This window comes from Copadichromis virginalis, linkage group LG6 (assembly GCF_057382275.1).
Source record: "Copadichromis virginalis isolate Kocher_CV1m ecotype Utaka linkage group LG6, C_Virginalis_male_GT1.1, whole genome shotgun sequence".
Taxonomy (NCBI): Eukaryota; Metazoa; Chordata; class Actinopteri; order Cichliformes; family Cichlidae; genus Copadichromis; species Copadichromis virginalis.
Window position 1 is genome coordinate 28,267,326 of NC_140623.1, and position 13,742 is coordinate 28,281,067.

At 47.2% G+C, this 13,742-nt stretch overlaps 1 protein-coding gene across 3 annotated transcripts; it reads left to right on the plus strand.

Annotated features, from left to right (window-relative positions):
* The first annotated feature begins 8,043 nt into the window (after positions 1-8,043).
* On the plus strand, positions 8,044-13,742 carry LOC146707999 (ubiquitin carboxyl-terminal hydrolase 37-like). Of its 3 annotated transcripts, none has more exons than XM_085459686.1 (18): positions 8,044-8,144; positions 8,343-8,398; positions 8,710-8,782; positions 8,892-8,975; positions 9,464-9,519; positions 9,839-9,929; positions 10,015-10,077; positions 10,163-10,287; positions 10,411-10,467; positions 10,568-10,699; positions 10,792-10,915; positions 11,002-11,153; positions 11,259-11,358; positions 11,499-11,575; positions 11,756-11,864; positions 12,474-12,531; positions 12,701-12,858; positions 12,945-13,741. In XM_085459686.1, exons 1-18 carry the CDS (start codon positions 8,118-8,120, stop codon positions 12,948-12,950), a joined length of 1,548 nt encoding a protein of 515 aa, XP_085315812.1. In that variant the 5' UTR covers positions 8,044-8,117; the 3' UTR covers positions 12,951-13,741. The 3 variants fall into 3 exon arrangements, with proteins under 3 accessions (XP_085315812.1, XP_085315813.1, XP_085315814.1); XM_085459687.1 differs by having other exon boundaries at positions 8,056-8,144; positions 10,187-10,287; positions 12,945-13,740; XM_085459688.1 differs by lacking the exons at positions 9,839-9,929; positions 10,015-10,077; positions 10,163-10,287 and having other exon boundaries at positions 8,056-8,144; positions 12,945-13,742.

The following is a 13,742-nucleotide window of genomic DNA, read 5'->3' on the forward strand; positions in this document are numbered from 1 at the left end:
TTGTGTTTTTACCTTTTTGCAGTAGCGTAGTGAAACATTTGGGCGGTGGATAAATAATGGAAAATAAAATTCAGACTAGAGACGGCTTCAGGTGAGTACACGTGGTGCACAAGGACCAAAGCTCACCTTCTCAACCTGGACAAAATGAATTATTTTACACTGATACTGTAAACTTTTGTTTGTGTGTCAGGTTTCCATACATCGGAAACAGCTGCTGCATCTGTAATTCTGTCCATCCTGAGGAGAGTCCACACTCTACATCAGATCCTTGGCTCACCTATAATGATGCACAGGTGCTGCACACAACTGGATCTGCAGCTTGTGAGGAACAGCAGCACTCAGCCTACATCCTGTTTTACAAGATTAACGTAAGAAGACACAGTCTCACTAACCACTTTAATAGTGACTTGTGTCCCAAATACTGTTTATTTGTCTTAGTTACAGATAGTGAAATAAAATGGGAAATGATTGTTTCATAATTGTATACTCAGCTTGGTCGAGAACGAGGGGCAGGATTTTGAATTGATGCCATTGGTGCATTTACTAAAGTTCTGGGGTCAGTTTGAATATCAGTGACTTTGACCTTGAGTTCAAGTTTTCTGAAAATGTTGTGAATGCTACAACTCTGTGACGAGAAGTAAGTCTCCTAGGTCTTTAAATTTGTATATAGGTGCATTTACTAGGAAGCTGAAGGGTTGCACTGCGGGCCATCTGTAGAGGTGTAGAGTCAACAACCTGTCTCTGAATGTTTAGATTAGATTAGATTAGCTTAGATAGAACTTTATTAATCCCTCGGGTGGGTTCCTCTGGGAAATTCGATTTCCAAAAAAGCACAGCACCGACAGAAGTTACAGAGTTACTGAATATTATATATATACACACACACACACACACACACACACACACACACACACACACACACACACACACACACACACACACACACATATATAAATACAGAGACAATATAAATAAAATATACGAAGGGGATAAATAGAATAAATAGGAATAAAAAATAAAAATACAAGTGAATTGCACATTTCAAGTATTGAGTCTATTGCACTGTTGACTATTTACAAAAGTATTGCACAAAAGGTATTGCACAGTGAGGTGAAGAGGCACTACAGCTTAGTTGTTCCCCCCTCCTTTGTCCTCCTGTTTCCCCTCCCTCTCCCCTCCAGAGAGGAGTTAAACAGTCTGATGGCGTGTGGGACAAAGGAGTTTTTAAGTCTGTTAGTTCTTGTCTTTGGGAGAAGCAACCTGTCACTGAACAGACTCTTCTGGTTGTTAATGGCCATGTGCAGAGGATGCCCAGCATTGTTCATAATGTCCATCAGTTTCTTTAATGTCCTTTTCTCTGCCACTGTCACCAGAGTGTCCAGCTTCATGCCGACCACAGAGCTAGCCCTCCTGATCAGTTTCTCCAGCCTGGATGAGTCCTTCTTTGCTGTGCTGCTCCCCCAGCACACCAAAACAAAACAAAAGAGATCGTTGACTTCAGGAGAGCACAGTGGGATCACTGCCCACTTAACATGAATGGATCCTCTGTGGAGGTCGTCAAGAGCACCAGATTTCTTGGTGTCCACCTGGCGGAGAACCACTCCTGCTCCCTCAACACCAGCTCCATAACCAAGAAGGCCCAGCAGCATCTCTACTTCATGCAGAAGCTGAGGAAAGCCCATCTCCCACCATCCATTCTCACCACCTTTTACAGTGGGACTAATGAGAGCATCCTAAGTAGCTGCATCACTGTCTGGTATGGTAACTGCAGCGTATTGGATCGCAGTACCCTACAACGGATTGTGAGAGCAGCTAAGAAGGTCATTGGAGCCCCTCTCCCCTCCTTATAACACCCGCTTGCTGGAGGACCCCACACAGCCTTCAAACACACTCTTCACCCTGCTGCCTTCTGGAAAGAGGTCCCACAACATCCGGGCCCTCGCTACCAAACTACGGAAAAGTTTCTTCCCACAAGCCGTCAGACCCCTGAACACTCAGTGACTGCACTGGCACACGCACACCTTCACACATGTCACTACCAAGCACTTATCTGCAGTATCTCACACTCATATACATACATTGTCATGGTCTGTGGAATGCGTGATGCTCGGGTAGCCACACCCCCGGGCTGGGCCATCACTAGCACACCTGCTCTCCATCCCGGTGATTTCACGGAGATCCACTTAATCCGGCGCTGACGGAGGCTCCACGCCAGTCCGTAGTCATCCCCACAGTGGTAACCAGACTTCCACGAAAAGTGTGCATTCTCTTCTGCTTGGAACTTTGTTTAACCTGCCTACTTCTGTCCAGATTTCTACTCGGCGTCTGCTACCTGCCTGTCCTCCGGCTGAACTGGATCTCGCGGCGCTCACCTGGCCCACTCGCCATTCCACGGACTTCCTGCCCCCACGGACTGCCACACTTCCCTCCCGAGCTCCCACGGTTCCGTTCTATCGTAAGCCCCTACTCTAACTCAGTCCTGATATGTTCTCCCCGCTTCCTGGCTCCCTAGTAATCATCTCCCCTTTCTATTGCAGCCCCCCGCCGTCCCGATCCCGGCTTCCTCGTGTCATTGTTTCCCCGGATTTTTAGTTTCTGTTTTGCTCTCTACTTTCCCCGGGTCGCCTTTCGTTGTTTTAATAAAGTGTCTTTTTGTTAGCTCGGAGTCTGCGCCTGGATCCTTTCGTGCCCGCGCACCACGGCGCATGACAGTACGGACTGGCCAAGATGGATCCAGCAGACCCGATACGTTCAGCTATTAGTAAGCAGGGTGCCGTGCTCGGCCGACACGATCAGTTACTTTCTTCGCTTCAGGATCAGTATCAGGAGCTGAGCGAGAAACAGGGAGAGATGTGCGCTAAACAGCCCGACTCGGCGTACCGCTGTGTGACGTCTCCGCCGCCGGAACCCTTCCACGGCGAATTGGACCAGTGTGGGGGGTTCCTTTTTCAGTGTACTCTTTTCTTCAGTCGCTCGCCACTCGCCTTCCCCACTGACGCGGCCAAGATTTCCCACTTCGTGGGACTACTGAGGGGAAGGGCGTTGGCGTGGGCTGAAGCCTATTTATCTGCTAACCCGACACAGCGCTGCGACTTCGATGACTTCCTCGACGAGTTTAAAGCAACCTTCTCTCCGTCAGTTTCCGAGGATGATGCCGCTCAAAAGCTACTGGTGCTCCGCCAGGGTCGGCGTAGCGTTGCGGAGTATTTAGTGGAGTTTCGCACCGTGGCAGCCGCTGTTGGCTGGCCCGATTCGGCCCTAAGGGGAATTTTTTTACGCTCCCTGAACGATCAGATTAAGGATCAGCTCGCGTTTCACGAGGCGCCTAAAACGTTCGAGGATTTGGTGTCACTCGCCCGTAGGATCGATAAGCGTCTACGGGAGAGGGAGGCCGAACGGCGGTCCAAGCCACCGAAACCCGTGTTGCACCCAGACTTTCGCGTATCACTGCCCCTGTCCCCTTTTAGCTCTCCAGCGGCGTGCGCTCGCTCACAGTCTCCTCCTCCGCCGGAGCCGATGCAGATCGGGCGCTCTCGGCTCTCGCCGGAGGAGAGGGAACGCCGTTTTCGGGCCGGGGACTGCTTATACTGTGGGAAGCCGGGACACCGCATCGCCAGCTGCCCGGTTCGCCCAAACGGACCAGCTCACCGGTAGGTTCGGGGATACGGGTGGGCTGCACATTGAATACTATTAGACCCCGATTGATTGTGTCCGTTGCCATAATAACCAATAAAAAGACTGTCACATGCAGCGCATTAGTGGATTCTGGGGCGGAGCAGAATCTCATGGATGAAAGACTGGCTAAAGAGCTGGAAATTCCACTCACTCTGTTGGAACCTCCCCTCCCTGCGTCAGCGCTGAATAAACAAGTGTTTGCTTACATCACTCATCAGACCGCGCCCGTGACATTAGTCACTTCCGGGAACCACAACGAATCACTTTCGTTCTTTACCTTCCCGTCTCCCGACACCCCGCTCGTGTTAGGCTACCCGTGGCTGCAAAGACATAATCCCCACATCGATTGGGCAGGAAGCAAGATCGCCAGTTGGAGTTTGTTCTGCCTTGCGAATTGCCTGAGATCAGCAGTTCTCGCTCCACCCACTAACCCGACCCCACCTGTTACACAAGCACCTGACCTCTCCTCCATCCCACCCGAATACCACGACTTGCAGGAAGTGTTTAACAAAGACAAGGCTTGCTCTCTGCCACCACACCGCCCCTATGACTGCGCCATCGACCTGCTACCTGGTGCCCCGCTGCCCTCCGGCCGGTTGTACAACCTGTCTCGCCCCGAGAGGGAGTCTATGGAAAACTACATCCGAGAATCACTCGCGGCCGGTATCATTCGACCCTCTTCTTCCCCAGTCGCTGCGGGCTTTTTCTTCGTGGGGAAAAAGGACGGTTCGCTGCGGCCGTGCATTGACTACCGGGGCTTAAATGACATCACCGTAAAGAACAAGTACCCTCTTCCGTTGATTAACTCCGTTTTTGGCTCTCTCCAGGAAGCCACCGTTTTCACAAAACTGGACCTGCGAAACGCATACCATCTGGTCCGAATAAGGGAGGGGGACGAGTGGAAAACCGCTTTTAACACGCCACTGGGCCACTTCGAGTATTTGGTTATGCCATTCGGCTTAACTAACGCCCCTGCGGTTTTTCAGACGCTAGTGAATGATGTGCTCCGAGACTTCCTGAACGTGTTTGTTTTTGTATACTTGGATGACATCCTCATTTTTTCCAGGACCATGGAGGAGCATCACGTTCACGTCCGGAGCGTCCTGCAACGGTTACTGGAAAACAGACTGTTTGTCAAAGCAGAAAAATGCGAGTTTCACGCCTCATCGGTTTCCTTTTTGGGCTATGTCTTAGCAGGAGGACAGGTGAAGACGGACCCAGCTAAGATCAAGGCGGTTCTGGAGTGGCCGGTCCCGGATTCGCGGAAGAAGCTCCAATGCTTTCTCGGGTTCGCGAACTTCTACCGACGTTTCATTCGAAACTACAGCCACGTCGCCGCGCCTCTCACTCGCCTCACTTCTCCTAAGGTACCTTTCACCTGGCCCCTGGAGGCCCATACAGCGTTCACCAAATTGAAGGCATTGTTCACTACGGCGCCCATTCTGCTCCACCCCGACACCACCAAACAATTCATCGTCGAGGTGGACGCGTCCGACACCGGAGTCGGGGCTGTTCTCTCTCAGCGGTCTGGACTTCAAGGTAAGCTCCAGCCGTGCGCCTACTTCTCTCGCCGGCTCACCCCTACTGAAAGAAATTATGACGTAGGCGATAAGGAGCTCTTGGCCATAAAACTCGCCTTGGAGGAGTGGCGCCACTGGCTGGAGGGAGCCGAGCAGCCTTTTCTCATATGGACGGACCATAAGAATCTAATTTATCTTAGGACTGCTAAAAGGTTAAACTCTCGCCAAGCCCGCTGGTCCCTGTTTTTTACACGCTTTAACTTCACTCTCTCGTATCGCCCAGGTTCACGGAATGCCAAGCCAGATGCGCTCTCCCGCCAGTACTCCCCAGACACGGAGACATCGTCACCAACCACCATTCTCCCCCCAACCTGTGTGGTGGGCGCCCTCTCCTGGGATGTTGAGGAGGTTATCCGCCAGGCCCTCCCGGGAGACCCTGACCCGGGTACCGGACCCCCCGGACGGCGTTTTGTCCCCGCTGCTGCCCGCGGAGCGGTAATCCATTGGGTCCACACTGCACGTTTTTCGTGTCACCCTGGCGTGAGCAGAACCATTGGTCTTCTCAAACGGCATTTCTGGTGGAAGACTTTACGACAAGATGCGAGGGAGTACGTGGCTGCCTGCACTGTCTGCGCCCGCAACAAATTGTCCACTAAGCACCCAGCGGGCCTGCTCCATCCGCTCAGCACGCCTCACCGGCCTTGGTCTCATATCTCATTAGATTTCATTACCGGTCTTCCTTGTTCCTCGGGAAAGAGCGTCATCCTCACCATCATCGACCGGTTCTCTAAAGCCGCCCACTTCGTCCCGCTACCGAAACTACCCTCCGCCCCTGACACAGCCCTAGCCCTAATTGAAAACGTGTTCCGGCTCCATGGTATTCCCCTTGACATCGTCTCAGACCGAGGCCCACAGTTCACTTCACGAGTGTGGAGGACCTTTTGTTCCATTTTGGGCGCGAGAGTTAGTTTAAGCTCGGGTTTCCATCCACAATCTAACGGCCAGACCGAGCGGCTTAACCAGGAGCTAGAGGCTGCGCTACGGTGCATGGCGTCCCAAAACCCCACTTCCTGGGTCACCTTTCTGCCCTGGGTTGAATATGCACATAACTCACTTACCTCGTCTGCCACAGGTTTGTCCCCGTTCGAGGCATCCCTCGGTTATCAGCCTCCTCTTTTCCCTGAAGACGAACTCGGTCTCGCAGTCCCCTCCGCTCGGCACCATCTCCGGCGCTGCCAGCGGGTCTGGCTCAGGGCCCGCCAAGCTCTCCTGCGGACGAAGGAACAGCACACACGCCATGCCAACCGCCGTCGCACCCCCGCCCCCGACTACCAGCCGGGGCAGAAGGTCTGGTTGGCCGCCAAAAACATTCCGCTGCGTGTGTCCTCCCGGAAGCTGGCCCCCCGCTTCATTGGCCCGTATGAAGTTGATGCGGTTGTTAACCCAGCGGCGGTTCGGCTCAAGCTCCCTACTTCCTGGCGCATACATCCCACGTTCCACGTTTCCCAGGTCAAACCCGTCCGCCGCAGCCCGTTGTGCCCTCCGTCCGAGCCCCCTCCTCCCGCCCGGCTTGTCGCCGGTCACCCGGCCTATGCGGTCCAGCGCATCGTGGCTGAGCGCCGGCGTGGGCGTGGGTGGCAGTTCCTGGTGGACTGGGTGGGGTATGGTCCCGAGGACCGCCTCTGGGTTCCGCGTTCCTTCGTTCTGGACCCGTCCCTCATCGCTGATTTCCGCGCTTCTCTCCGCGGGCCGCGGTCCGGTCGGTCGCCTGGGGGCGACCCTTGAGGGGGGGGCACTGTCATGGTCTGTGGAATGCGTGATGCTCGGGTAGCCACACCCCCGGGCTGGGCCATCACTAGCACACCTGCTCTCCATCCCGGTGATTTCACGGAGATCCACTTAATCCGGCGCTGACGGAGGCTCCACGCCAGTCCGTAGTCATCCCCACAGTGGTAACCAGACTTCCACGAAAAGTGTGCATTCTCTTCTGCTTGGAACTTTGTTTAACCTGCCTACTTCTGTCCAGATTTCTACTCGGCGTCTGCTACCTGCCTGTCCTCCGGCTGAACTGGATCTCGCGGCGCTCACCTGGCCCACTCGCCATTCCACGGACTTCCTGCCCCCACGGACTGCCACACTTCCCTCCCGAGCTCCCACGGTTCCGTTCTATCGTAAGCCCCTACTCTAACTCAGTCCTGATATGTTCTCCCCGCTTCCTGGCTCCCTAGTAATCATCTCCCCTTTCTATTGCAGCCCCCCGCCGTCCCGATCCCGGCTTCCTCGTGTCATTGTTTCCCCGGATTTTTAGTTTCTGTTTTGCTCTCTACTTTCCCCGGGTCGCCTTTCGTTGTTTTAATAAAGTGTCTTTTTGTTAGCTCGGAGTCTGCGCCTGGATCCTTTCGTGCCCGCGCACCACGGCGCATGACATACATACAGACACCAAGTTACTTTTGCACAATACTCAGCATTTTGCACATTTCCATTGTCTTGTGTCTGTTTCGTCCTGTTCTGTCACGTTTTGCACTGTTTTGTCTTGTTTATTTTTGCAATTTATGCACACTGCACTTTATGTAGTCCTGGGTTTGTCCGTATATGTCATATATAGCACCAGGGTCTCGGAGGAACGCTGTCTCGTTTCACTCTGTACAGCACCTCTGCACGTGGTTAAAATGACAATAAAAGCCACTTGACTTGACCTGTTTTGTGTAGCAGTTGCTTGGAGACGAGCACCATACAGTTCAAATGAGCATACATTCCAAAATATGCAAATTTGCCCCATACATCATAATGATGATGTTTGCTGTTCAGGGTATGAACATTCTATGCTGAAAGTTTATAAATATACAACCTTTGACTGCTTGTTTTCAGTTGAACTTTTGCAAAGCTGAGGAGATTTTGGCTGCGATCACATCAAGTCCAAAGATGTTTAAACTTCTTTTTCACAGAAAGGTAAGTTTGAAGAGACTCGCAGCACATTTCTATGAATATTTTCTTATGGTAAACAAGCATTTTTGAAACTTTTAAGGAAGCTTCTTGGATGATTTCTGTAAAAACTGAATTTTGAATCCAAATGAAGGATTTTGTATTTTCATACCATATACTTTGTTTTATGCCATTACTGATGTTGCTTTTCTTGTTTCTAAACAGAAATCACACAAACAAAACGTGGCAGAGAAGGAAATTCCTTCTACGTCTCATCAGAGGTAAAGAAATGCGCCAGTCTTTAATGCTGCTGGAGATATTTATAGCAGTGGTTTGGTTGGAGCTCTTTTATTTCCCTTTTATTGGCATTTTTCTTCCACCTTGTGTATTTACATCTTTTTTACTACTTCTAGTCTTGTCTATAATTTATATTGATTCAGAGATTAGCGTTTGAAAATGTAGAGTGTAAATGTACAAAATACATGATTTTGTTCCATTACAGTTATTAATTTTTATCTGCAATCTCCAGCATGTACTCCTTGTTAAAAATTTGCACTTTGAAAAATAACATTTACACTTTTGTCCTCATCAGCATCCCGGATGCTCCTGTTACTGAAAATGGTCAAAAGAAGAAGAGAAAATGGAGACACCTCTGCTGTTCCTCGGTTTGCTTTTACACAAAACATATGAAATGCACATTCTCTTTAAATTGCACTTGTTAATTTAAAGTGACTTTACTTTTTTAATAAACGTATGTTTGTTCGTCCTCTGCAGCAAACTGACAGCGATGCAGAGGCAGAGAGCAACACTGTGAAGACACAAAAAAAGTGTCGCTGGTTTCTTTTTAAATTCTGGAAGGTATGTTTTATGGAAAGAGTCACTGTCATCAAGCATTTACTCATCACAGTTAAATGAGAAGAATTAAGAGCAATTTAGCACACAGCCATGTCCTCAAATTAAGTTCAAAGATGTTTAAACGTTTTTTTTTCACAGAAAGGTAAGTTCGAAGAGACTTGCAGGATGTTTCTCTAAATATTTTTTATGGTGAATAAGCATTTTTGAAGCTTCATGGATGATTTCTGTAAAAACTGAATTTTGATCAGAACCAAATGAAGGATTTTGTATTTCATAGGACAAACTTTAAAACTCAATTTAAGGCATGAATAAATTGTTTTTATTTTATTTAAAGATATTCCTATATCTGCTTCATGAGCTGACAGCTCACTAAAGTGATAAATAATATGAAATAATACCAAATTCTCTAACTGGACACTTTTCATGGAGAGACCCACTTGGTATGTTTGTTTTATGCCATTACTGATGTTGCTTTTCTTGTTTCTAAACAGAAATTACACAAACAAAACGTGGCAGAGAAGGAAATTCCTTCTACGTCTCATCAGAGGTAAAGAAATGCGCCACTCTTTAATGCTGCTGGAGATATTTATAGCAGTGGTTTGGTTGGAGCTCTTTTATTTCCCTTTTATTGGCATTTTTCTTCCACCTTGTGTATTTACATCTTTTTTACTCCTTCTAGTCTTGTCTATTATTTATATGGATGCAGAGATTAGCGTTTGAAAATGTAGAGTGTAAATGTATAAAATACATGATTTTGTTCATGTTGGTATTCCATTACAGTTATTCACTTTTATTAGCAATCTGTATTAGCAAAATGTACTCCTTCTTATAAATTTCCACAACATTTACACTTTTGTCCTCATCAGCATCCCGGATGCTTCTGTTGCTGCCACACCAGCTAACCCTGAAAATGGCCAAAAGAAGAGAAAATGGAGACACATCTTCTGCTGTTCCTCGGTTTGCTTTTACACAAAACATATGAAATACACATTCTCTTTAAAATGTACTTTTTAATAAACTTATGTTTGTTCGTCCTCTGCAGCAAACTGACAGCGATGCAGAGGCAGAGAGCAACACTGTGAAGACTCTTTTTAAATCCGGGAAGGTATGTTTTATGGAAAGAGTCACTGTCATCAAGCATTTACTCATCACAGTTAAATGAGAGCAATTAAGAGCAATGAGGCACACAGCTATGTCCTATATATTTATATCAGGTAAGAAGCACCACGGAAACGATCCCAGCAGACCTGAGTTGGGACACTTGGATTATGGAGCTTCTGGACCAAGAGAGTGGATGGGAGCATGTGTTTAACAGGTAAGAGAAAGACGTCCTCCAAAATGTTTCAACTTCAAAGCTCATGCATCCATGCACATACACTGCTCAGCATCCTGACATCTTTCCTAATTTTGTGTTTGTGTTTTTACCTTTTTGGAGCAGTGTAGCATGCGGTGGAGAAATAATAGAAAGTCAAACTGGGACTATAGACTGCTTCGGGTGAGTACACGTGGTGCACAAAGACCAAAGCTCACTTTGTCAAAGTGGAGAAAATGAATTCTTTTACACTGATACTGTAAACGTTGTGCGTGTGTGTCAGGTTTCCAAACATCGGAAACACCTGCTACATGAACTCCTGCCTGCAGAGCCTCCTCAACATTGAGGAGTTCATAAGAGACATCAGGCGTCAGGAGGTTTTGTGGAGCACAGATCCAGAAGCTCAGCTCTTAAGGTGCGCTACGTCAACCTTCTACTTTCTTCAAAAACCTGAAGAACAAAGAGATCTAACAGCAGAAATGTCTGTTTACCCTTTCCTTTCTACAGAAGGCTCATTGATGTCAGGGACTGTCATGAGTCAACAGATTATGGCCTTAAAGATCACCACCTAAGAGCTTTTAAGAAGGCATTCAGCAGTCAAGCTCCTGAATACACCGGCAGTGCACAGAAAGTGCGTCAGCTATTTGGACATTTTGTTTTTTTGCTTTACCTTCTGATTTTGATGTACTGTTTTAAATCTCTCTGCTTTTCTTTCAGGACGCTCATGAATTCCTAACATTGTTCCTCAATGAGGTCAAAAGGCTCGCACCTCACCTGGAGAGGAACGCAGCTCTCCTGGGCCAAAGTTATACCTGCCCAGTAGAAGAGCATCACATTTTTAAAATGGAAAACATGAGGACATGCAAGAGGTAAGCCTGTCTTTCAGAAACGCAGAGCTGGTTGCAATATTTTCATATACCTCTTTTCCACCTACCTGATCTTTACTTTAACTACGTTACTCCTGAAATGTGTAGCTGTGGTCACCAATCATCACAGCACGAGGACTTCACCAGCTTGTCTCTTGACCTTGTTCCAGAGGGGTCTATTATAAACATGTTAGAGACATACTTGAAGGTAAGATCACAAATTCCAATAGAGTTGTAGTGTCAGCGATCTTAACACACCTTTTTTGTTAGTGTTTGTGCGTATGTGTGTGTGCATATGTTGAGATTTCTTTCTACCATAAAGCCTGTTTTCTCTGTGCTGTTGTTCAGGAACAAGAAATAGAATTTCGCTGTGATTGTGGAGGGACGGCCTCAGAACTGAAGTCGTCTTTTGATACACTGCCAAGGTGAGTAAGGTCACATCAGAAGTGATCGACTGACCAGGTTTCCAAACTGTGGCGCATCAAATATCAGAGTTTTTCGAGACAATACTTGAGCAGTCGTTTTCTCCCATCTTCTGTTTGTGTTTGACACTCATTCTTCTTATTTTCTACCTTGTTTGTGTTTTTTTTCTTCTTTTCTGCCAGAGTCCTGATCTTGCATCTGAAGAGGTTTGGCTTTACACAAACCTACAACATTAAGAAGGTGGATGACCCCGTCAGGCTGCAGAGGGACTTGGTGGTGCCATCCAATCAGGTAAAAACAGACTGCAGAACGTCTCAGGCTACGTCCACACTAGCCCTGATAGATTTGAAAACTCCGTGTCCACACTAGTGTTTTCAGTCATTTTCAAATAGTTGTGCGTCTGCATTGAAACGGCCGAAAACGCTTACGTTCCAGTCCTGCGCATGCGCAAAAGTGAGTGAGGATTACAGAATTTGAAGAAAAGCCATCCGGAGCATGTACAAACTGATATTAATCTTTTTTAGGGCTGTCAAAGTTGAGAGCAATCAAAACAACCGCTGTATAATGCACTCGGCTATCTTTGTTTAATTGCTCACATGACTGCATCACATGGCTAAAATGCGTCATCGTTTTAGAAAGTCTGCGTTTTCGAGTGTCCACACTGCGACGGGACAACTCCGTTTTGAAATGTGTGCGTTTTCGAGAGCGTTTTCAAGATGCTGTGTTTTTCCTTGAGGAAAACGCCATCTCAGTGTGGACGGGAGGTCAAAGCGGAGAGAAAACGATGTGTTTTCAAACGAAAACGCATTAGTGTGGACGTAGCCTCAGCAAATCAGCTTAATTATGGCTCTGATGTGAGACTTTGTGAAACTAACACTCTTTGGATTTGTTCCTTCTCAGGGTGGTGGCTGTTATAGTCTTGTCAGCATCATCAATCATTATGGAGGCACAGAGTCAGGTAAAACAACAGACTTGTTACAAACAGAAAATGAAAACTTTCTACTTTTCAGTGAAGGACTCACACACAAAAGCTTTTGATGTTCTAAGACGCACTAAGTCAAAATCACTGTTTGCTTGAATCAGCTGACTTCCAGAAGTTGGATTCATTTGTCTTAATGTGATTTCAGGACACTACATCTGTAGTTCTGTCCATCCTGAGGAGAGTCAGCACTCTACATCAGATCGCTGGCTCACCTTTAATGACGCACAGGTGCTCCACACAACCGGATCGGCAGCTTGTGAGGAACAGCAGCACTCGGCCTACATGCTGTTTTACAAGAGAAACGTAAGAAGACACAGCATCTCATCCTGAAGTGAGAGAATTTTTAAATGTCCTGTTACCTTGTTAACCAGTTTTGTCTTCATTCTCAGTTCTGAAACAGGAAATGGAAGGAAGGTCATCATCATGCTGAGAAGAAACAACACTCGTCCCAGCCCACCATCGCACACTGGAGGACAAGTACTGGTAAGTATTGCCCTCAGGAGGGAGGGTCCTCCCAGAGAGCCTGGTCCTCCCAAGATTTCTTCCTCCAGGAGGGAGTTTTTTCTTGCCACCGTCGCCCCACATTCACTGGTCTCATCAGCAGGGACATTTTTAACATCCTAAGACCTGAACTCTTTCATGGCATGCATTTTTAATTTCTCTGTGCCATTTGGGTTGATTGGGACCTGATGAATGTGAAAACAAAGACATCAGATTCGGACTATCTTTTTTTTGTTTCTCAAAAAAATGAGATCCACATATGAGGACATTCATTTTAAAGTTCGATTGAACAGGGGCAGTGTAATGTCCTCCCTCATAAGTGGATATCAGGTTTTTGAAGAGCAAAATTTTGTATTTTGGTCTCATAAATCTTATGTCCACATATGTGGACACCAGGTCCTAGGAGGTTAAAACAAAATCTACTAGTAGTGCAGCACTACTAGAGATCGTCCTTTTCTAGACCAGTGTTTGGCTTGCTCTCTGGAACAACAAATTAGTGCTGTCAGCGTTAACGTCATTTTAACTAATGACGTTTACGCTGACAGCACTAATTTGTTGTTATTATTATTAATATTATTATTAATTTATTTGTAAAATAAATTAAATTTAAAAAAACAAAGAAACAATTTGATTCTTTATGTTATTTTGTTTTATTAAAATCAAAATAACAACAAAACAAAAATAAC

Excerpts from the sequence above, each read along its gene's own strand:
- LOC146707999 (XM_085459686.1), top strand. The coding sequence starts at position 8,118 with ATGTTTAAACTTCTTTTTCACAGAAAG. Across the intron at positions 8,783-8,891 it reads GACACCTCTGCTGTTCCTCG|CAAACTGACAGCGATGCAGA; the intron begins GTTTGCTTTTAC and ends CGTCCTCTGCAG. Across the intron at positions 10,700-10,791 it reads CCAGAAGCTCAGCTCTTAAG|AAGGCTCATTGATGTCAGGG; the intron begins GTGCGCTACGTC and ends TCCTTTCTACAG.